The sequence below is a fragment of the Panthera leo genome, chromosome A2, assembly GCF_018350215.1.
Source record: "Panthera leo isolate Ple1 chromosome A2, P.leo_Ple1_pat1.1, whole genome shotgun sequence".
In the NCBI taxonomy this organism is placed as follows: Eukaryota; Metazoa; Chordata; class Mammalia; order Carnivora; family Felidae; genus Panthera; species Panthera leo.
Genome location: NC_056680.1, coordinates 51,074,248 through 51,097,735, shown reverse-complemented (window position 1 = coordinate 51,097,735; position 23,488 = coordinate 51,074,248). Strand labels below are relative to the sequence as shown.

Genomic DNA, 23,488 nt, shown 5'->3' with positions numbered 1-23,488 from the left:
CTGGTTGGGGGCCCTTGGCACAACATAATGTCAGCCAATCAGGAGACTACCTCTGATGGGGACTCCCAGGCCTAACTACCAGCTATGTGGTCTTGGGAAGAAAATGCCCCACCTCCCCTCCTTTCATACACACAGTGCACAGACCTCATGCAGCCCCAAAGGGGCAAGAAGAGACTTTAATCAGGGGAGCAGGGGGGATCCACCAGAATAAGAAAAGGTACAGCGAGCGTGGGAGCAGAGGAGCCAGAGCAGGCAGGAAAGCCCCAGCTCAGGAAGCTCTGGACGACTCACCTCTCCACCTCTAGCACAGGCACTGCACTGACAGACAAGGCGAAACAGTGGCCCCTCTCAACTGGGAGGGCACAAAGTGGCCCCTACGGCCAGAGGTACCTGGCTTTCAGGGTCCAGCTCCTGGACATGGCTGGTGGCCACCAGTTCAGCCCTTGTCCTCAACCAGTGCTGGGTGGCCATTTTCAGGTAGAGCTCAGAAAGCTGGCAGAGGGTCCCCACAACTTCTACTGGGACCAAGGAGGCTCAGGAATAAGACAGCAAGGGAAAAGAACTGGAGTCTGAAACCTTCCTCCTTCCCTCCCTCCCTCCCCACCTGGGGCTTGGGGAGGGGGTAATTGGGAAAGGGAGACAATAGTCGCCTTCTGGCTCCAGGCCCGCCCAGACCCACAGCGACCAATATGGTACAATCACTGGGACCAGTCACAGCCACTGGAGGTGGAGGTTGTTTAAAAAAAAAAAAAAAAAAAAAAGACAAAAAGGTTTCAGTCTCCTACAAGCACAGAATTTAAGTTTCAAGACGTTAAAAAAAATCTGTCCCAGCCCAGGGGACTGAACATCAGAAGCCAGCCTGACCAGGCACCTGTGGCCTTGGGGCAGGTCCACTGCTGCTTTGTTGCCCAGCTAGCAAGCACACCACCCACCTCCCGCATCTAATGCCCACCCCGACCCAGCTCCCCCGCTCTGCCGCTGCTGCTTGCTGCTGCTGCCTCCGCCGCCGCTCTAGGGAGTAACTCCAGGATGCCTTTGCAGAGACACGGGGGAGTCTGAGGGGGAAGGCCTCAAGATCCAGCCAGATGGTTTAAAACTGTCAAGAGAACCAAGAGGCAGTGAATGGTGGTTATTACAGTATGTATCTTGGCAGGCCTGCTCTGGGGAGGTGGGCTGATCTGAGAGCTGCCACTGTGCTCAGATTTCTGGGGGAAAGGGCTGGGTCCCAGGACACCTTGGGGGCATGCTCTAATTCAGTCAGCCTTCAGCAGTGACCTTCAGGGCACTAGCCTTAAACCCAGCACTAAACACGGCAGAGAAATTAAGGGTGAGGTGGGCTTTTCCCCAGCTCCCCTTAGCCCTGTCATGGAGGTTGCTATAAAGCTGTCACAGTGCCTCACTTGGTGAACTGAGGTTGCCTTCTTTAGAGATGAGAGGCCTAAATGCAAGCACTTGAGGACTCAGAGGGCCAGAAGAGCAGAGTAGAAGGACCCAGGATCTGGTACTTAGTGCCAAGCTCTGGGTGGATCTCCAACCATAACAGGCCCTTGAAATGTTTTCTGACCTCAGGTATCCTTCATGGTACCCAGAACGGCCCTGGACATTTTACAGACCAGAAGCTGTGGTCCAATTGGCCCACAAACTGAACCCAGCCCAATAATGAGCAATGTCTGGCCCATAAAGTATTTTTAAAAGATAGGAATTAGTTTACAACCTTGAAAATATGCAAGATGTTGCATACAAATCCAGACTTGGGGATTCTTTTGACAAGCTAGAAGATGAAACCATAATGAACAGGAGCTCTATGGTAGTGGTCCTCTTCAGATGAGACATATGCTTACCAGGTTCCCAATAGCCCACTTCACTCACACACATTATTACCTGCCTGACCCCTGCATGCACTTGAGTATGTGACCCCTGCCAAGTGCCATGGTACTATCTTTGATTTTTGAATCTGAAAACCAAGCTCCAAGTCCTGGTTTCTCGTCTTACTAGCTGAGGGTCCTGGATAGGTGATTTGACTTCCAAAGCCCAGTTCACTCATCTATAAAATAGGGATGACACCTGACTCAAAGATTGTTTCAGGGATTAAACAACAGAAATCCAATTATTATGATTAAATGACTCTTGAATGAATAAGCCAAATAATAAATCGGGACAAGAACTATTTTCTTTCGTAGTTGAACCTAAAGGCCTCCTGGTGCATTTGCCATAAAACTCTGGTGCTACAATACTTGGAAAGCTTACTATGAACCAGGTGATCTGCTCTGTATATACTTCCTCATTTAATGCTCAACCATACTGAAAAGTACGTATTAACAGTCTCATTTCACAGCTAAGGAAACTGAGGCTTTGTTGAGAGGTTCAGGAACATGCCCAAGTAGGCAGCAAGGCCGGACTCACACAAAGTCTGTGTGATCTGAACAAGCACACTGCTCTGCATGCACAGGGCAGCTACTTTGTACACTGGCTGCCCTCCGTATAAGTAAAGCCCAGGGGAAGCAGGCGTAATTTCCATTTTTAGGAATCTGAATTCCTTCTGGGCTGGATCTGTATGTACTGCTAGGAGTAAACACTTAATCTACCATCTAGAGATCATAGTTGACTCTGAGCAGAACATGTCAACAAACCAAAGACTGGTTGGAAGAAGAAAAAAAAAGGCAGGATATCTTGAATATCTAAATTAGAGCAACTGTGTCATCAGCTCATCAGTGTAAACAATTCCTCCTCTTCAGAGGACTGCTGTCCTTTTAGTTAGGAAGACACAAACAAATGAAAGAGAGATTTGGAGGACTGAAGCCATGAAAGTAATCATGACTATAAGCCTGAGAAACAGACACTGAAGGAAAATATTTAAGTCTGTCTGAGAAGTGGAATTACACTATGATGAACTGCCCTACATTCCTGGAAAATTCCCATGTGGATTTAACTTGCCTCACCTGGGGTTTGAACTAGATACAGAGGACTGTGTACATTTTGAGATGTACAAAGGAGCGTCTAAGTCTCCATGAGAGACTAAGAGAGGTGTCCTGGAGACACTCAAATACAGAAAATGCCCTGCAGCTCACAAAGATGACCCTCAGGTCCTCCAGCCCCAAGGCACCTGGCTGACGTGCCACCCACCAGAAGGTCCTAGAGGCCTCAGGAAATACAAACTGCTGGCACCACTTTACCGCCAGATTCTAAGTTCTCAACCCATGGCACCTCCTTCCTCTTTAGGGACACCAGTAAGTCCTCCCACTTACATTCTTGAGGAACTCCTCAGCCACGATGCGTGCACGAGCATTGACCGACAGCTTCATCTCACTGATTTCCTTGTCGATCTCTTCCATGAAGTGGATCACAAAGTCCACCAACTTGTGTTTGTACATCTGCTCTGTGTGGAAGTTGGTGATCAGAAAACTGATGTCATATCCCTGGGGAAGGAAGACAGTAGGAAGGAGGAAGAGAAAAAACAGGAGAGAATTAGCTTTCCAGGGCACTTAGTTGACCATGTCCTCTAAGGTCACTCAGCTATATGCTTCCTACTGGCTGCGATCTTCTCCCAAGTCACATGTCCTTCAGGCAGCAGCCCACCTGCTCTGCTAGGGTATCTATGCTGGGTCCAAGGAACGGACCCCAGGTGAGAATTTTGTGTCAGGCACCCCTGGAAAGCTGTTTGTGATACAAACAGCTGCATGCAGAATGAGTCATGGGAGAATGAAGGTACTTGAAATCTTCTAACAGAAGAATCTAATCAACCAGAGAGAAGAGACACTATGGGATAAGGATGGGATTGGTTGTGTGTGGAGGAGCAATCTTATTTGTTCTGGGTGGCCACAGAGGTTAGATCTAGGAGCAGGAAGAGAGATTTTATTTTTTTTATTTTTATTTTTATTTACTTTTTTAGGAAGAGAGATTTTAGCTCAGGATGAGGACGAGGTTGGCCAACACATCTGATGGTACATGTGGCTCTGCATGGTAGCTACTCAGTCACTGTGGTTATTTTAAGTTGATTTGGCAGAGAATCTGTGGAAAGTACTCAAGTACAAAGTCAAGCAACAACTGAGCCAATGTCAACTGTGGCCTTGAGAGACAATGATTTAGTGGTGGCAGAGCTCAGAAAGGATTTGATTTATCGTGCCCTTTCTGCCATTAAGGCTCTAGGAAGATGAGCAATGCATCTCATATTTTTTGCCTTTCCCATGGTTGAGGTGGGCCCAACTTCTCCTAAGCTTCTAATCCCTCTTACTCCCACTCCAGCCAAAATGAAGGCCCACTCTCAACTCAGGGAGCGGTTGTCCTACAGTTGGAGAAACAATCCAGGTTCTGTGAACAATCCCTGGCCAGTGACAGCTGACTTGGTGGAAGAACCTTGGGTATTATGAACATGTGGGTCATATAGTCTCACCTCCACTGGCTTCCTTCGAAGGATAAAGAAGTTCTCTGCTCGCATCATCATGAAGCGCATGAACTTATGGCATAAAATCTTCTCGATCTCATCAGCCTAGTAAGAGTGAAGGATAAACAGGTCTCCCTAAATCTGACATCTTAGGCTAACAGAAACCTGTAGCCCTGATCTTCTGACCTCAATTTCTCCTAGGCTTGCTGCAAGCAGTGGGGTTTGCCATTGGGAGCAAACACTGCCTGAATTGTGGGGCACCTGGTTGCCAACTGAATATCTATTACATTAGAGCGTCTTCAACTTAACAGGACATTATCACAGTCTCACTTTCGCCCATTCCAGAGAGGTAATTCTGGCAAACCCGAGGTTTTTATCCGCTCCTTCCAGAATTCATACCTACATTCTGAGCAGCCTCTTCCTCACCTGCCCATTTCACCAGTGCTGCATTTTCAAAAGTCTATGACATATACCATGTGGGGCTATCAGAAATAAATTTAGGTGATCTCCACTTTAATAGCAATGAACATCAAAAACTCCCCAAAGTTTTTCTCTGCTGAATTCTCATTATTTCTAATGGAAGAATTTTGCAACTAGGTGCTGGTATGCCCTGAACACCTCCCAACACTTGTTAATCTCCCTTTTTAACAGAGCAGGCCCCCAAGGACAGAGTTTTCTGTAGGTAACAGTATCTAGTCTAAATAACAGCTTTGTTTTCTTTCAATGAACTTATTTTTTTGGAGTTCCCTCTACTTGTCAAGTGATGTTGCTTTTCTCCTACAGCACGAAGTTTCGTTTTCAAACAAATTTAAATAAAGAAAAGTAAGTCAATTTAAGGAAATCCATTAAACAAATAACTGGCCGGATGATACATATATATGGCAATAATTATAAGGGTGATAGGAATATCACACACTTGTGAAACATCACCTGAGAAAACGTAAGAAATTACACTTTGTTCTTTATCCTAAATCTCTTTTTCAGAGGTTATAGCTATTAAATTGATACTGGTACTATTTATTTTTCTGAACTGGACTTATTCTCCCTTTCTTATAAATGATTCTTGACTTCACACTAAACTGTCAATGGCCTTGGCTGCTATGTTTCCTGACTTGTAATCCAGAGCAAGGCCTAGAAGACAGGGTTGCTCTGTCTACTCTACTGACCTGCTGAATTTGGCAAATCATTCCCTAGGTACAGTCAAGAAAATAGAGCCTGGGTTTCTTTTCACCTTGAATCTAGCACAGCTCTCTCAGATGAGGATCCCTGGCCTCCTGAGGAGGCAGGGGCTCAGTGGTGAGCTCACCTGTTTCACAGCAATGCTGACCCGGACAGAGTTGATGGAGCCCTCAATCAGAACCTTTTCCTTCTCATTCCTGCTGATGGTCACAGGTTGCAATAGGAGCTCTTTGCTACTCCTGAAACACAATGTCACAGGCCTCTGTACTATAGAGGAACAGAATGCTCAGGGAGACCCCACAGCAGGACCTGGAATCTCTATCTGAGACCATAGAGTCCAAGGAAGAGGAGACTCACAAGTAGGGGTGCTCCAAGATGGGGGCCAGCGAGCGTGTTCTCCAACAGAAGGAGCAAGGCTCTGGAGTCAGGGCGAAAAGGTTTTGAAATCCAGTCTCCTCTGTTACTTTCCTTGGACAAGTTACCCTGTTGGAATCTCAATTTCCTCATCTGTAAATGACTGATTCCTATTTCACTGGCGAGGATTGAGAGAGATCAAAAAGGGTCAATTGTCTAACAGAGTGCGGGGCACATGGTAGGAGCTTTACAAATGACAGCTCTTATTTTAATAACTACAGGCAAACCCATACACCATTTAGGGAATGAGAAGAGAGAGGCTGCCTTAGGGATAAAAGGGCAAGCTAAAAACAAAACACAGTTTGGTCTCCTTTAATTATCAATTCACGAATGATTCACTTATTTGGCATCAAGACCCCTCTCAGCTCAGTTCCCATTTTGATGCCTCTGAATCTACAGTTATGTGTACTGGCAATTAAAATGCCTAGTGGAAAACGTATGTTAAGTAAAACAACATGACACATGCTAACATCTTTTCAGTATTTTTAAATTCAAGTCATTTCAACTTGGTGTGGTAACACTGCTTATCTCACTTATGTATGTCTCAGATTAAACTTTAAAGGGAAACAGAATATTTAACAAAACATATATCAGATAAGAGAAAATAACCCAAAATACGGAATATCTGAAATAAATGATGAGTCCAGGGAGGCAGGGAAACACAGCCCTTGAACTTTAAATTACAAAAGAATGGAGATGGGATCTTGGATAACAAAATTCTCCACCCTCTCCTTAAACTGGGTTCAGTAATGCCACAGGAGATACTTGACCAACAGCCCCACTCTGAGAACTCACACCTTGTGCCAAGCAATCTTGGTTCCAGAGGAGTTTCTCCCCTGGGTTTTGTCCTGCCAACCCACTGACCCTATTTTCCGAACTGTGAATTGGGAACGATTGTTCATCTGGCAACAAGACAAAATAAGTGAACTGCAGAAGTGTAGCTGTCTCCAACTCCAGGATGCGACTTTGTGGTAGCCTCCAGACAACTGCCATCTCTGGGGCTGAGCCCATCATCCCCACCCTGACCTTTCTCTGCCCTACCTGACTTCCACCTCGGGCTTGTTGTGTCGTTCCACAACCTGGGAGGAGAAATTCTCCAGGCAGAGGGCAGCCTGCAGCGTGGCCCGCACGGCACTCAGGTAGGGGCGGAGAGTGGCAGTCTGTAAGAAAAAACCAAAGGGAGGATCAGAGTCTGTCTCTGCAAACCCACTGCCCACTGCCACCGCCCCCGCCCCACACTAGCTACAAAGGAGCCAGACGGTACTGACAGTACCTGCCTTTCAGACCACATGAACCAAACAGAGTAAGCCTTCAAGGTGCATTTCATTCTAAGTCTAGAGCAGTGGTTCTCAACAGGGAACCATTTTTCTTGCCAGGAGACATTCAGCAATGTCAGGACATTTTTCACTGACAGGACTGGGGGTGGAGTGGGAGAGCTACTGGCAATGAGTAGAGACCAGGCATACTGCTAAACATCCTACAATGCACAAAAAAGAATTATTCAACTCCAAACAGTACTGAGGTTGAGAAACTCTGGTCGAGAGGCATGCAGGTGAAGGACTATTCTCAATCTGTCTTTTGAGCCAACAATGGATGTGTGCCAGGCACTGATCCAGATGCTAAGAATTTAAAGACCACCTCTACCTTTAAGGGTGGGGGGAAAAAATAAAACATAAAGACAATCTCTACCTTTAAATAGCTCCACTGGGTAGAGGAGACAGAAAAAGTGACTATGATATAAAGGAGGATGAAATGTGACATAATTAGACTTACAAATTACATTTCCAGAAGAAACTGGTTTGGAGGTGAAGATGAAAATAGGATTAGAATGATTTTACAACAAGGAAAAGTATACTAAGGACATTCCCAGTAGAGGGATCAGCTTCTACCTACACTGGCCTATCTTCAGTTTCTTGTATTAACTAAGTTCTTTCTCACCTCAGGGCTTTACACAGGCTGATCCATCTACCTGCAGGCTTTTTTTCCCCTCTCGACCTAAGTCAGCCCTTAGATCTTGGCTTATTTAGGGAAGGCCTCTTCCTTCTTTACAGAGGCCTTTCTTGACTTCCCCCTTGATAGCATTTATTATAATCTACAATGACACATCTTTTATATTTATTTAATAAGGTGATTTCTTCTTCACTAGACTTTAAGCTTCCTGGTCTCCTTTACTGAAATCTATATTCCTTGCACCTTGCTCAGTACCTAACAAATGCAGTGTCTTACTCCTTTTCTAAACAATATTATGGAAATAGCATAAACAAGGTTAAAATAACACAAAAGGGCATTAAGAGTTCCAGAAGTAGCGATGAGTACAGTGTTGCTGTATACTTGAAGCATTTTTTTCCTTTTTAACTAAGTAGGCTTTAGGCCCAGCATGAAGCCCAATGTGGTGCTTGAACTTACAACCCTAAGATCAAGACCTAAGCTGAGATCAAGAGATGCTTAACCTACTAAGTCACCCAGGTGCCCCTAGGGGAAGCATTTTAGGTTCAGCAGATGAGGCTGCAATGGTAGCCTAGAGATTCATGGCTAATTTCAAATGCCAGACTGTTAAGCTTAGCCTTTCTTTTAGGTAGTAAGGAACTGTTGGGGCTTTCTGAGGAGGAAGTTACATGACTACAGTTGCATGGGGGCTCTGCAGAGAATGGACTGGAGAGGGAAGTGAGACAAAAGGCAAAGAGGGTTATTCAAGGAGCAGTGATGAGAACCTGGACTGGGGCGGTGGACAGGACAAGCAGAGAGTCCTCACAAGAGTTGGACTGACATAAGATGTAGAGGATAATGGAATCAAAAAGCACCTCCCACCAAACCATGTTTCACCCATTTGATGAAACACTACTCAGCAATAAATAGTATAGGAAAAATTCCTGATACACACAACATAGATGAATCTCAAGTGCACTATGTTAAGAAACCACATTAAAAAGCCCACACACTGAAGAATTCCTTTTATATGACAATATGGAAAAAGAATACTATAGGAGAAAAAAAAAATCAGTGCTGGAATGAGAAGATAGGACTGATTAACAGAGGGACGTGAGGGAGTTTTTTGAGGAAACATTCTGCTGTCTTGATCGCAGTACTTACATGATCGTGTTTGTCAAAAGTGATAAATCTAAAAAGGATAATTTTTAAGGGGCAAGCCTCATGACACCTGCCCTTATACAAATAAAATGCATTCTCATGTAATAACTCAATAAAGCTGACTTTGAGAAAATCCAGGTTTCTAGCTGAGGTAAGAAGACACAAAGCCACAGCACCACAGAAAGAAAAGCAAGTTTAGGAGAAAAAATGGGCCTTGATCTGGAGGTCTACTATGAACGTGTTATCAAGATTTCCAGGCAAACCTTAAAAGAGAGCGAGGAAGGCAGATTCAAGAGTCACCAGAACACACAAGGTCACCAAAGCCAAGAAACTAGATAGGTACCACTAGGACAAATGTAAAGAGGAAGGTGGTGAGCCAGTCTCAACTCCCAGGAACACCCACATTTATCAAAGGGGAGGATTTCCAGGAAGGGAGGGATCAGTAGTATCAGAGCTCACGGACTACGGTAAGGCTAACACGGGTTGAGTTCTGACCAGGAAGAGGTCTGGGTGGCGACAGCATAAGAGATACTTCGGTGAGGTAGAAGCAAAGCAGGGGATAAGAAGAGTGGGATACGGAAGTGTAGACACTTCCTTTGAGAAACTGTGGGTCAAGCAGGCAGGAGAGAGCAGGACAGTGTATTTAGTGAAGTTCTATTCTAGGTGAGGAGGTGACCCTACTCTATGCCTCAGCTCCCCTACTGTGGGCAATGAGGCCTACTACGTGTCTTCGAGGCGCTATCACCAGCCCCACTTCCGGCGTCCTCCATGCCTCACAATTCCCCACCTGCATCAAAAGCCAGACCATGAAGCTGCAAGGCCTGCTTCTTACGAGAGCGTCCCCCGCTCGCCCCTTCCTCACTTTGGCTCCCGCCCTGCCCTCTTTCTCCCAGCCTCATCGCGCCCCCACACCCCACAGCATCCCTCGGCCCCGGGCCTCTCCGTTGCAAAGCCGCATCTCCCCCAGACCCAGAGCTTTGAGGCAAAACAGCGGGGGTCCCTGGCCCGGGGCCCGGCTCTCTCACCATCGCGGGCGCTGGCTGGGCCGGAAAGCGGAAGTGCGGAAGTGGCCAGCCCCGCGACGCCAGCCCTTTCGCGAGAAGCGCAGCCTCAGTCTCCGCCCGGACTTCCGGAAGGTACCATCTATGCTCCGAGCGGAGAAGGGGGAGCCTAGGAGCACTTGGTCCTTTTGAAGTTTCTCCGCTAGGACTGCCTCGGTATTTTTAGACTCCCGAAGCTTTAGATCAATACTCAAGCCTATCCCGTTATGAGTGTAGCTCTCGCTTGTGACTTTGGCCTTCTTGTCGTCTTTGCTGTCTTTCCCCATAGTCAGGCAATGGTGCAGCCCGGCCTCAGGTTGGGCACCATATTAGGACAAGGCGAGGCAGAGGAGCTCTTCGTTCCTTCCGGTTCCGCGCCCCTATCTTTTCTCTGGGCCCCTCCTACCTGAAGCCCCTGGGGCACGGCGGAACTAACTGCCGGGCTAAGATCTCGGCTGCCGAGCCCCGCCCCCAGCCTCCGGCTGTTCCCCAGAGTAGGCCCGAGGCATACCCCCGCCCCCATCCCACCTGCAGTGGGCTCGCTCGCGGCCTGCAAACCCTTCCCCGCAAGCCATATTGGGCTCTCCCTCGCGTCTCCCACCCGCGCGTCTTCTGCAGGGGGCCCGCCCCTAGCCAGTTCCGGGGCGGTTGCTCCCACCAACCGGAACTCCCCAACCCCTCCCGCGGCCTGGGGGCCGTAGGAGGCTGCAGGAGGCTGCAGTGAGGAGGTAGAGGGGGTAGGGGCCGCGTTAGGGGGTCCCTGGAGGACGGGGACCCTGAAGGCGAGTCACTGGGGCGACCCACGGGAGGGGCCAGACATTAAACAGGCGCACTTCTGTGTCAGGCACTGAACTGGGCTCTTGACGAGCATCCTCTCTTAATCCTCAGAACATCCCGGGGAGGTAGGTACTATTGTGATCCCCATTTTACAAATTCAGACTTCTTATGGGGAAACAGACTCAGATTTCTTTTGTCCCCATTTTGTAGATGGGAAAATCGAGACTCAGGAAGGTTAAAAAACATAATCAGAGCTATGTAAATAGAAAATGGTAAAAGGCTGGGCTTGAACCCAGGTATGTCCTGTTTATCAGCCCACATTCTTTTTTTTTTTTTTTTTTAACTTCTTAATGTTTATTTTTGAGGGAGACACACAGAGCACGAGAGGGGGAGGGGCAGAGAGAGAGAGAGAGGGAGACACAGAATCCGAGGCAGGTTCCAGGCTCCAAGCTGTCAGAACAGTGCCCAACCTGGGTCTTGAACCATGACCCTGGAGATCATGACCAGAATCAAAGTCAGACGCTTAACCAACTGAGCTACCCAGGCACCCCTTACCATCCCACATTCTTTTTTTTTTTTTTTTTTTAATTTTTTTTTTTTAACATTTATTTATTTTTGAGACAGAGAGAGACAGAGCACGAACGGGGGAGGGTCAGAGAGAGAGGGAGACAGAATCTGAAACAGGCTCCAGGCTCTGAGCAGTCAGCACAGAGCCAGACGCGGGGCTCGAACTCACGGACTGTGAGATCGTGACCTGAGCCGAAGTTGGACGCTTAACTGACTGAGCCACCCAGGTGCCCCAACCATCCCACATTCTTAACCACTGTCAGGGGCAAAGAGAAGGGACAAAGATGGGAAGGGGTGAGACAAGGAGAGGCTGGGAGGCACAGAGAACATTAACATTGTAAGAATGGATGTTTGGAGTTCAGGGGCTTAGCAGAACCCAAGTGGAGAACAGAAGAGCATCAGAAAGACAGGGCATAGTATATCATGGTAATTAGTGACACAGACTCAAAACTACCTGGATTCAGATTGCATCTTGGTAAACTTGGGCAGGTAAAATCCTTGGAATCTGAGTTCCCTTATCTGTAAAGTGTAGGTCACCATTGTCCCTCTTTATGGGGTTGGGTGAGGAATTGATGAGAAACCAGTAAAACGTCTGCCCTTAGCTTAATGCACAGTAAGGGCTCTCTGAGTAGGAGCTGTGCCATTGACCTTGTCAATAGGGTACTGAAGCCTGGCTTTCCCCTTGAAACTGTCCCTAGATGGAGGGAGCTCTTCGACTTTTCTTCTCCCATTTTATCTCCTATCCATGGCTCTCTTCTCTCCAGTTCCACAGGGTCCCGTATCCTGGGCCATGAGTGAACTGAAGGACTGCCCCTTGCAGTTCCATGACTTCAAGTCTGTGGACCACCTGAAGGTTTGTCCACGCTACACGGCAGTGCTGGCCCGCTCTGAGGATGATGGCATCGGCATTGAGGAGCTGGACACTCTGCAGCTGGAGCTTGAGACCCTACTTTCCTCTGCCAGCCGGCGCCTACGGGTTCTCGAGGCTGAAACCCAGGTGATACCCTACAGAGAGGATATCACCAGGGTGGACTGTGACAAGTGATGGGATGGGTCATTGAGTTAGCCCCACCAGCTGAGGCCTTGAGGTACAGGAGCTTAGAGGGGTGAGGAGAGGCCTAAACTGGGCTCAGGTGACATGTAGAATACACAAGAATGTGCACAATCCTCATAAATTTCAAGATTTCTAATTTACTGACCTCCGAACCCCCATTATGTTTTGGGTGCTAGTCATTAGAAGTAATTATTAGGACACTTCTGGTCTTCAGGGAGTTTGCCAACTAAAGGGAAAGGGAGGTCAGACAAATACAGGTGATGTTGGTTATGGTTAGAAGTACTAAAGGAACGGGACTGAGGAGACCTGTATTTGAATCCTGGCCTAAGCACTTGCTAGTGTTGCTGTTTCCTAGCTGTATGATTTTGGGACAGTTGCCTCCTATCTCTGAGCATCAGTTCCAAATCTGCAAACAGGGATGAATCATAGGAGGTACCTCAGAGCTTTTGTGAGGATTAAAAGAGATACTTTTGCAAAACATCGGTTGATGTCTGACCCTGAGTATTTCAAATGTTATTTGGTACTACTCTGATCATTTCTGTTGACAACATAAATATCCCCTCAGCCCCGTGGGCCAGATACTATGCCAGATCCTGGGGAACAGAGATAGTTAAGATAAGTTTTCTGGTCTCCAGTAGCTTATAGTCTAGTTGAAAAGACAAGGTATCCTGTTCATTCCAGGTTGACCAAACAACACAATTGGGCCTGCAGTGGAGGTACAAAGTGTCAGAGACACAAAGAGGCCTTTTTAATTGGAGCTCAAAGGATGAATAGTTAACTTGTGATCCCTGAAAGTGCACTGAAGCTTTTTGATCAGGGCTGTGGCATAATCAGTTGTATTATAGCTTCTAAGAAGCTGGGTAACTGATGTCGAGAAGGCTTCCCAGTTGTGGTGACATTTGAAGTGAAGGTTTGCTGGGAGGCTTGTTTGCATTCCCCCAAAAGTTACCACCAGCATATTCCAGTGCTAACATGCACTAGGGCATGATCATTTGTTTGACCTAAACACTGTAAGTGGTTTGGGTGATACAGAGGTGAGTCAATACAGACAAATGAATGGAATGATGACAAGTATATGAATAAAGTTCTGTGAGGCAGGCACAGAAAAGGAGCTGAGTTTTGAAGGATGCTTAGGAGTTTACTAAACAGGAGATGGGTAAATAAAAAGACCTTGGAGTCTTCTCAAGTTCTAGATCCTAATTCTTCACTAGGAGAAAGAATTGTCCTCTCATTTCCTTTCTCCCTCTCAGTGACAGTCCTCTGTAAATTTCAGATCCTCACTGACTGGCAAGATAAGAAAGGTGATCGCCGATTCCTGAAGCTGGGTCGAGACCACGAGCTTGGAGCTCCCCCCAAACATGGGAAGCCGAAGAAGCAGAAACTGGAAGGAAAAGCGGGACATGGGCCTGGCCCTGGCCCCGGACGGCCCAAATCCAAAAACCTTCAGCCCAAGATCCAGGAATATGAATTCACTGATGACCCAATTGATGTGCCACGGATCCCCAAGAATGATGCGCCCAACAGGTTCCGGGCCAGAGAACATAGAGGGGCCTTTGGATTCAAATAGTAAAGGCTGTGGAGGGGTCTGGGACTGAGGCTGGTGGGACAGGAGATTCCCATTCAGGATCTGCTTCTCCCTGCAGGTTCTGGGCTTCAGTGGAGCCCTACTGTGCTGATATTACCAGTGAGGAGGTACGCACGCTAGAAGAACTACTGAAACCACCAGAAGATGAAGCTGAACATTACAAGGTAGAAACATTGGACCTTAGTAGACATGGTGACGAACTAGAGGACTTGAGAAGTGCCTCAAAATCAAAGATCCCAAAGTCATGTATCTTTTTCCTTCCCCCTCCCTGCCCAACCTCCTATCTAACGCATTAACCCACCCAGGCACCCTGGCTCTAATTGTCAGCTTTCTTCTTGCACTGTTTCCTCTCTATACCCTCCAAATGATCACCACATACATCCTAATGGATCTCCTTCAGTGAGGCTGTTCTTTGTACCAACATCTCCATCCCCTCTGCTTTTTTTTTTTTTTTTTTTTTTAACGTTTGTTTATTTTTGAGAGAGAGAGACAGAATGCGAGTGGGCAGAGAGAGAGGGAGACACAGAATCTGAAGCAGACTCCAGGCTCAGAGCTGTCAGCACAGAGCCTCAGTCGGAGCTTGAACTCAGGAATGGTGAGATCATGACCTGAGTTAAAGTCAAACGCTTCACCAGCTGAGCCACCCAGGTGCCCCTCTGCTTTGATTCAAGACTTCATCAGTTTTTGTCCAAGTGGTGTCAAGACAGTTCCCTGTCTCCAAAGGGACTTTTTTTTTCTTTAGTATGTAAAAGTTAGGTTTCTTATGATGTAAATAAAACAGTTTCCATCAAAGAAAATGTAGAAAATAAGAGAAGTGTTTGGGAGAACTCTCCCATAGTCCAGCTGTCATGATCAGATGTGACACAGCCCTGTTCCCAGGCCTCCTCTGGCTCCTCTTTGGCACAAGATCGATTCCAAGTAGTTTGGTCCTTGGTGACACAGACCCACCACCCGTCTCCAGTTTCCTCAGTCATTCCCCCTCCTCACTGCTGCATTTACCAGCCCCAACAAGCACCTTACCCTCACTCTAGGCCCACACAGGATCCTTGCTGGTCTCTGGGCCTCTGTACATGCTCCTCCTTTTCCCTTGGCAAACTAGCTCATCCTTCAAAGCACTGATCTCTTATCTCCACCAAAATGCCTTTGCAGATAGCTTGCAGAAAATTTCTCTTTCATGTGCCACAGCACCTTGACCTACCTCTAGCACATCAGTTCTTTGAATTTTTAAAAAACTTACTTGAAAAAGAAAATTTATTTGAAAAGGTAGTCCATATAGGCAGTAGTAAATTCAAGTAATACAAAAGACGATTTCCTCTCCTGACCCTAAGCTTCCTAGTTCTTTCTAGGGACAATAGCTGTGACTTGAGATGGTCCGTGTACACATACCATTCTGCACCTGTATCTTGGAAATTTTCCATACTGGCCCCTGTGTGTGTCTTAGTTCATTATGTACCTGTCTCCCTTACCAGACTGTGAGCATATAGATTTTTATCTCCTTTGTTTCTTCCCATCTACGCAAAGCATAGGCCTCGGCCCTGGGGTAGGTACTTGGAGACAGATAAGTGAAGGAACGAATCATGAGCTTTTTGGCAGTGCCCAAAGTGCGCAGAGAGCCCCTACCAACCCCAGGCATGGCTTGCCAGTGTTTACCCTTTTTGGGCCGGGTGGCATCTCCCCACCAGATCCCACCCTTGGGGAAGCACTACTCCCAACGCTGGGCACAGGAGGACCTGCTGGAGGAACAGAAGGATGGGGCCCGGGCAGCAGCCGTGGCAGACAAGAAAAAAGGCCTTATGGGGCCACTGACCGAACTGGACACTAAAGGTAGGCCCCTCGCCTTCCTGCCCACACCAGGCCAGGACTTGAATTCCTAGAAGAACTTAGCCCACCTGTGTACCACTTCTCTGTCTACTTCAGATGTGGATGCCCTGCTGAAGAAATCTGAGGCCCAGCATGAACAGCCCGAAGATGGGTGCCCCTTTGGTGCTCTGACGCAGCGCCTCCTACAGGCCCTGGTGGAGGTGAGCATCCTAACTCAAGACAGAATTATGCATGCTTTCTGTTTTAATGTTTTATTTTCTTTTGAAGTATATCACATATTTATAAAGGTGCAGAGATATCACATGTATAAATTGATAAATTTTCATATATGAGCACACATGTATATATAGCCTAACAGAAACAAAGCTTGCCAATATCCTACACAAGCCTCTCTTGTGTCAACCCCCCCAGTCTGTAACCTCTCCCAGAAGTAGCCACTATACCACAGTTACTTTTGCTGAATGTTGGCTAAGGGCTGACCCCTGTGCAAGGGGCTTTCCACGCATCCTTTTGTTGGAGGCAAGGACAGCGGTTTGCTCCATGTTACATACTAAAAGATTGAGGCTCAGAAAAAGGAACTGTTTGGTTGGAGTCATGCAGCTAATAAACAGAAGCAGGATTCAAACCCCAGATACAGAGTCCCTTTCTTTATGCCCACTATCTGGCCCTTAGGCACATCCTTTCACCTCACTGAGCCTTAGTTTTCTCCCTGGCTCAAACACAGTAGTGTTTTTCTCTCTCGTGTAACAGTCTGGGGCCACGTGTTCCAGATTGGCTGAGGTGGGGGAGGGGAGAGATCTCAGCCCCACCCCATCAGACAAGGACCCCATCTATGATGGTTTTGCCACCCTAAACCTGCTCTGCACAAGGTCATTCTGGGTATGATTACTACTCCAAGCCCACAGAAAAAGAGCAAGGAAGAATGTGTGAAGGAAGGTTTATGGGGTTTATGGCCATGACTGGCTGTGGCTCTTATCTCTTCTGATCGCTTTCCACTGGAGAGAGTTTGTCACATGGCCACATCTGACCACAAGGAAGTCTGGGAAATGTAGTGTAGCTGGACAGCCAGCAGCCTCTGTCACAACATGCTTAACATACATTCCAAACGCTTAACAAACCTTGGCTCTTCTCTTTACTGTTGTTGAGTGTTTTCTCATTGCTTTTCTGTGTTGTCTTCTTTTGGTATCAGTAAAAAAGGCATTTCTAAAATGATCAGAGCTTCCTGGAATCAGTTTGGGAAGGCTTCCAGAGCGATGGAAGCAATGAAAGAATATTTCTGGTCTGTGAAGACTGAAGACTCTGACTGTAGGTCAGGGAAGAGCAAGAAAATGGAAATATTACAGCTCTTACTCTCTCCCTCCCATTTCTTTTTTTTTTTTTTTTTTTTTCTGTCCCACTTCTGTGTTCTTCTAGGAAAATATTATTTCCCCTATGGAGGACTCTCCTATTCCTGACATGTCTGGGAAAGAATCAGGGGCCGACGGGGCAAGCACCTCTCCCCGCAATCAGAACAAGCCCTTCAGGTGAGTGACAACCCTGTCCACATTCCTACTATCTGGTCCCTGCTTCTGTTGACTTCTTTTATCCTAACATGGGAAGGTCTTCATTAAGAGAGGTTGAGGGCATTTAGATGAAGCCCAGTGAAAGTTTCACATGTGCATGCTGGCCCAGCATTTCTGCAGGCACAGACTTAAGTACAGGTTGTTCATCATAGCCCTGTTCATACCACAAACAACCTAAATGTCCAACTGAAATGGATTGTTTGGCTAAATTGATATAACTCCATATGGTAAAATTACTTATAACTACTAATCGTTTTTGAGAAACACAGTTAATTGACATGAAAAAAGGTAAACACTAAAGTGCTAAGTGAAGAAAAAGTTGTAGCACAATACAGTTTGATCCTGTTTTTACTCAGCATATATTTAAATGTGTGTATATAGAAAACTAGAATAATATAAAAGATAGGAAATGACATGAGACAAAATCTGGGATATAGATAGTAAATAAATATTATATAACAAAATATAAACATATTTAAAAATTTTTTAAGGTCATTTATCTTGAGAGAAAGAGTACAAGCAGGGGAGGGCCAGAGAGAAAGAGAGAGAGACAATCTGAAGCAGGCTCCACAGTGACAGCATGGAGCCGATGCGAGGCTCAAGTTTACTAGCCACAAATTCGTGACTTGAGTGAAACCAAGAGTCAGACATTTAACTGACTGAGCCACCCAGGGACCCCTAATAAAACACAGTTTTATATGTGGAATGTTAATAACAGCAAAATAACAGTAATGTGTATAATAGTGACGTAAATAATAGTGGTTCTCTCTGAGTTGTTAGCATTATAGGTTTTTCTAGATTTTTTTACAATTCACATGTGTTGGCCTATGTTTGAAATAAGACCATGTGTGTCTCTCTGTATTTTTTCCAAAATATTGAGAAAAAATTGACATACGTCCTTGTATAAATTTAAGGTATACATGTACAATGTACAAAACATGTACATGGTCTGATTTTACATGTGTAAGTTACGTGTGTTGTGAAATGATCACCACAACATGTTCAGCTGACATCCATCTTCTCATAGACACAATAAAAAGAAAAGAAAAATTCTGTGATGAGAACTCTTAGGATTTACACTCTTTTTTTTTTTTTATTTTTTATTTTGAGAGAGACATTGGGAGCAGGGGAGGGGCAGAGAGAGGGAGAAAGAGAGAATCTCAAGCAGGCCCCACACTGTCAGTGCAGAGCCTGATGTGGGGCTCAAGCTCACGAACCGTGAGATCATGACCTGAGCCAAAACCAAGAGTTGGATGCCTAACTGACTGAGCCACCCAGGCCCTCCAGGATTTACACTCTTAACAACTTTGTATATAACATAAAACAGTGTCAGCTACAGTCATATTATATCCCAGTGTTTATTCATAACTAGAAGTTTGTACCTTTTGACCACCTTCCCCCAATTCCCTTCCCCCCACCCTCCTCCTCTGGTAATGAAAAGTCTGATTTCTTTCTATGAACTTTTTTTTTAGATTTCACATATAAGTGGGATCATACTGTATTTGTTTTTCTCTGACTTATTTCACTTAGCATAATGCATTCAGAGTCTATCCATGTTGTCACAAATGGTAGGATTTCCTTGTTTTTTTAAGGCTGAATAACAGTCTATTGAATGTGTGCATTGTGTGTGTGTGTGTATATATATATACATTCCACAACTTCTTTATTCATTCATCCATTGATGGACATTTAGGTTGTTTCCATATCTTGACTATTGTGAATAATGCACCCCCAGTGAACATGGGGGTGCAAGATACCTTAACTAGGGATATTGAGCATCTTTTCACGTATCTACTGGTGTTTTGTATATCTTATTTGGAGAAATGTCTGTGCAGGATATTTGCCCATTTGTTAATTGGGCAGGTTTATTGCTTTTGAGTTATATGAGTTCTTTATTTTTGATATTAACTAATCAGATATATGGTTTACAATATCTTTTCCTGTTCCGTAAGTTGTCTCTTCACTTTGTTGATGATTTCTTTTGCTGTGCAGAAGCAATTTGTAGTTTGATGTAGTCCCACTTGTTTTTTATTTTATTGCCTGTGCTTTAGGTGTCACAGCCAAAAAGTCATTGCCAAGACCCATGTCAAGGAGCTTTACTCCTAGGTTTTCTAGGAGTTTCAGGGTTCCAGCTCGTATCATTTTCTCTATATTTTTATACCTAGATAGATAGGGAGTGCCCAAAGAGAAAGGAATGTGTCACTAGCCTTGGGAACCTTTCGGGTCCCCCCTCTAAGCTGGCCCTTGAGCTAAGTGCTACCTTCCTGTAGTGTACCACATACCAAGTCCCTGGAGAGCCGCATCAAGGAGGAGCTGATCGCCCAGGGTCTGCTGGAGTCTGAGGACCGCCCCGCAGAGGACTCGGAAGATGAGGTACTCGCAGAGCTGCGCAAACGGCAGGCCGAGCTGAAGGCGCTCAGTGCCCACAACCGCACCAAAAAGCATGACCTGCTGAGGTTAGTGTGGACGGGATGCACGGGCCTGGGAGTGGCTGAGAAGGCTTTGGTCGCTGCTGGTCACCTTCTGGGCGCTTTACAATAGGCTTCCCTGGGAGGGCCTCTAAATCACCAGGAGAGCCTTGAAAAAAATATTGCCAGATACCACAGACTCTAAGGCTTAGACATCTGTGATTTATTTATTTACCTACTTATAATTGTGGTGAAAGAAACACATGAAATTGACTCTGTACCATTTTAAAAAGTACAGTTCAGTGGTATTACCTATATTCACATTGTTGCATGGTTTATTTTTTTAATCTTTTCATGCTTATCTTCTTTTCCTCTAACATTTTTATGAAAAATTTCATAAACACAGAAAATCTGAAGGAGTTGTATGGTAAACGCCAATATACTCTGTACCTAGATTTATCAACTGTTAACATTTTGTTGGACATCCATGATTATTATTGGCTCTTCACTGGAAATTGCCTTGTTTTAGGATCAGTTCTTTAAGAAATTAGTCAGAATGTCTTTCATTTCATTTTGACTCCCATCCATCTTGCCCTGCATTGGTCATGACAAAAGTATAGGTGATCTCTGGAGGGAGATTATGGTAGTTGTTGCCCTTTTTGAGGGGAGGTAGAGAAGTCGTCCAACTGAGTCTCCTTGCTTCTCACGGGCAGGTGTATGTCTTTGCCTCACAGAGCCACAACAGGGCAGGGCACACGCATTTGGCCAGCTCTGCCTGTCTCTTAACACGTTGTACTGGGGGCTAGGAAGAGGGACAGCAAAGGGCTTGTGGTCTACAAGTGGGTAATTGGTAAAGAGGTGCACCATTAAAAGGAGGGGGAACTGCTTGGTGACAAACTGCTAAGGGAGTGCTTAAGGATAAGGGTTACTGAGTGCCTGCTGTGTGCCAGGGACTTTATTTACACCCTCCTGTTTAATCTGGACTACAGTCCAGGGGGTAGGTGGTATTTCACCTCTTTACTAGATGAGGAAGTGAAGGGCCAATGAAGTGAGTACTCTGCTGAAGGTCACACAGCCAGTCAACAACCAAGCTGCAACTTGAGCCCAAGGCTGAATGCAAAGCCTCTTTCTAGTTCCCTTTCATGCAAGGACAAGAAGAGGAGAAATAACAGATGAAAGAGATACTGAGTGGGGTGGAGAGGAGAGAAAGATTGAATGAGAGGGAGAAACAAAGATGTGCAGATATAGAAGTAGTGGACACTGGGGTGCTTGGGTGGCTCAGTCAGTCAAGCGTTCAACTCTTGATTTCGGTTCAGGTCATGATCTTGCGGTCACAAGATTGAGCCCCACGTCCGGCTCAGTGTAGAGGCTGCTTGGGACTCTCTCTCTCTCCCTATTTCTCTGCCTCACCCCCACTCGAGTGCGCACGTGCTCTCTCATGCGCTCTCTCTCTCTAAATAAATAAATAAATAAACAAACAAACAAACTTCTCGAGCACCTGGGTGGCTCAGTTGGTTAAGTGTACAACTTCAGCTCAGGTCATGATCTCACAGTTTGTGGGTTCAAGCCCCACGTCGGGCTCTGTGCTGACAGCTCAGATGGTGCTTTGGATTCTGTGTCTCCCTCTCTCTCTGCCCCTCCCCCGGTCATGCTCTGTCTCTCTCTGTCTCAAGAATAAATAAAACATTAAAAATAAACAAATAAACAAACTTCTAAAAAAGGTAGTGGACAGTGAAGGAACTAGCTTGGGTTGTTAGAAGCCTAGAATCCAGTCCTCAGCTCTGCTATTGACCAGCTCCAGGGCCTTAAGCAAGGTATCTCCTACCCTGAGCAGCAGCTTCCCCTTCTGGAAAATTAACACGTTGGACTAGATCGCATCTCTAAGCCACCTTCCAGTTCCACCAACAGTGGAATTGATAGGTCAGATTTCATTTACAGGGGTTGGTTTGGCATCTCACCCACTCAGGCTGCCTAGACCCTTAGGTTGCTCTGGAATTTGGATACTGAAGTCAGCAGATCTTCTGCTAACACTAGAATACCTTTTAAAGATGATTGCGTGGAGCCAGCCTGCCTTAATTCAGATCTCCTACTCACTAGCTGTAGGATTTAGGAGTGTTTTTTATTCTCCTTGACCTCTGTCATCACTGGTAATATCAGGATAATAGTACCTACCTCACAAGGCTGTTATGAGGATTAACTGTGCTGACATATTTGAAGGGCTTAAGGTAGTAACTAGCACATAGTATCGTAGAAGTGTGGTTCAGTAACTTTGCTTTTTGGTATGAAACAGCCCACAGGAGTGCCATCCTGGGGTGGTAGGTGGATTCAGTCTGGAAGAGGGAGAGGGACCCACTATGGAGGTGGGCTTCCCATGACACCTTGGTTGGCTGGTCCCTACAGGCTGGCAAAGGAGGAAGTAAGCCGGCAGGAGCTGAGACAGCGGGTCCGCATGGCAGACAACGAGGTCATGGATGCCTTCCGGAAGATCATGGCTGCCCGGCAGAAGAAGCGGACCCCCACCAAGAAGGAGAAGGACCAGGCTTGGAAGACTCTGAAGGAACGTGAGAGCATCCTAAAGCTGCTGGATGGGTAGACTTCACCCCTGCCTCAGACTGTCTTCCCCTGGCCTGGGGGAAGGAGGGCTAGGGAGCCCACTTCTTTCCTTGGCCTGCCGGAACCCTAGGCCTGTGACTGCCTGTTAATGTCAAATGATGACAGTCTGTAGAGGTCTGTGGCCCTTCCCTGAAGTTGTTGGTCTAGCTCTGTACAACCAGGACATGGGAGGCCCTGTTGGGCTGGCCTGAGGCCTACTCTGTGCTTCCCCCTCTTTACTATCCCCCACTCCCTCCCCTCTTTCCCTCAAGGACTTCTCCCTTGTGGTTTTGTAAAGTGCAAACCTAAAAGTAAAGTGACTGCTGTGGTTTTTTTTTTTTTTTTAAAGTATCCCAAATCTTTGAATGTCTGTTAACTACAGGTTAGAAAAGAACTGGTGTGAAAGAAAGAAAAAAAAGAAAAGAAAAGAACTGGTGTGGGTGACAGGGGAGGGCATGCTTGGTAGCTCTCAGCCTTTGGACACTCACCCATGTCATTCATTCAGGAAGAGCTCTCAGGGTACTTGTGGCTGCAAGTAACTATACCCTCAGCTCCAAGTGGATTCATAACAAGGAAATGTGTTGGTTTGGGGCTTGGTGGTCCTGGGGCAGGATGGCCTCCAGGGTTGGCCAACCCAGCATCTCAACAGGGCCATGAAGGGTCCAGGTTATCTCTGTACTGCCTTCTATGATGTCAGCTTTTGCCTAAACTGAATTTTCTTCCAGCTGTGCAGCCAGTAGCAGTCAACATCCAGCACAAGAGAGGGCAGGAAGGAGCCAACTGGTTTCACTGGCCCACCCAAAAGCAAGAAGCCTCTCCCAAATATCCTTATGTCTCGCTGGCCCAAACAAACTCTCACATGCCTATTCCTGAACCAGTCACTGTGGCAAGGGATGACTCTGATGGGTTTTAACTAGTGAGAGTGGAGTCTGCTTCCCCACCAAGCCCAAGGCAATGGGGAAAGAAGGGGGAACTCAATAAAGATCTGAGTAGGAATGGGGAAATGGATGCTGGATAGGCC

General features: G+C 46.2%; 2 protein-coding genes across 3 annotated transcripts; one reads left to right on the top strand and one right to left on the bottom strand.

Annotated features, from left to right (window-relative positions):
* Positions 1-145: 145 nt before the first annotated feature.
* ARPC4 (actin related protein 2/3 complex subunit 4) lies at positions 146-10,189 on the bottom strand. The gene is made up of 6 exons (XM_042910631.1): positions 10,087-10,189; positions 7,016-7,134; positions 5,688-5,799; positions 4,391-4,486; positions 3,246-3,416; positions 146-1,096 (listed from the first exon to the last, which is right to left on the bottom strand). Exons 1-6 carry the CDS (start codon positions 10,087-10,089, stop codon positions 1,091-1,093), a joined length of 507 nt encoding a protein of 168 aa, XP_042766565.1. The 5' UTR covers positions 10,090-10,189; the 3' UTR covers positions 146-1,090.
* A 308-nt stretch (positions 10,190-10,497) lies between these two features.
* On the top strand, positions 10,498-22,783 carry TADA3 (transcriptional adaptor 3). Of its 2 annotated transcripts, none has more exons than XM_042910534.1 (9): positions 10,498-10,829; positions 12,210-12,442; positions 13,773-14,023; positions 14,143-14,248; positions 15,767-15,908; positions 16,002-16,105; positions 17,319-17,428; positions 19,738-19,923; positions 22,276-22,783. In XM_042910534.1, exons 2-9 carry the CDS (start codon positions 12,236-12,238, stop codon positions 22,466-22,468), a joined length of 1,299 nt encoding a protein of 432 aa, XP_042766468.1. In that variant the 5' UTR covers positions 10,498-10,829; positions 12,210-12,235; the 3' UTR covers positions 22,469-22,783. The 2 variants fall into 2 exon arrangements, with proteins under 2 accessions (XP_042766468.1, XP_042766462.1); XM_042910528.1 differs by having other exon boundaries at positions 10,498-11,003.
* Positions 22,784-23,488: the final 705 nt, after the last annotated feature.

Coding starts and splice junctions, on each gene's coding strand:
- ARPC4 (XM_042910631.1), bottom strand. Junction 4,487..5,687: donor TCAGCATTGCTGTGAAACAG/GTGAGCTCACCA, acceptor CACTCTTACTAG/GCTGATGAGATCGAGAAGAT. Junction 3,417..4,390: donor TTCGAAGGAAGCCAGTGGAG/GTGAGACTATAT, acceptor TTCCTTCCCCAG/GGATATGACATCAGTTTTCT.
- TADA3 (XM_042910534.1), top strand. CDS start 12,236: ATGAGTGAACTGAAGGACTGCCCCTTGCAGTTCCATGACTTCAAGTCT. Junction 15,909..16,001: donor GACCGAACTGGACACTAAAG/GTAGGCCCCTCG, acceptor TGTCTACTTCAG/ATGTGGATGCCCTGCTGAAG. Junction 17,429..19,737: donor AATCAGAACAAGCCCTTCAG/GTGAGTGACAAC, acceptor ACCTTCCTGTAG/TGTACCACATACCAAGTCCC.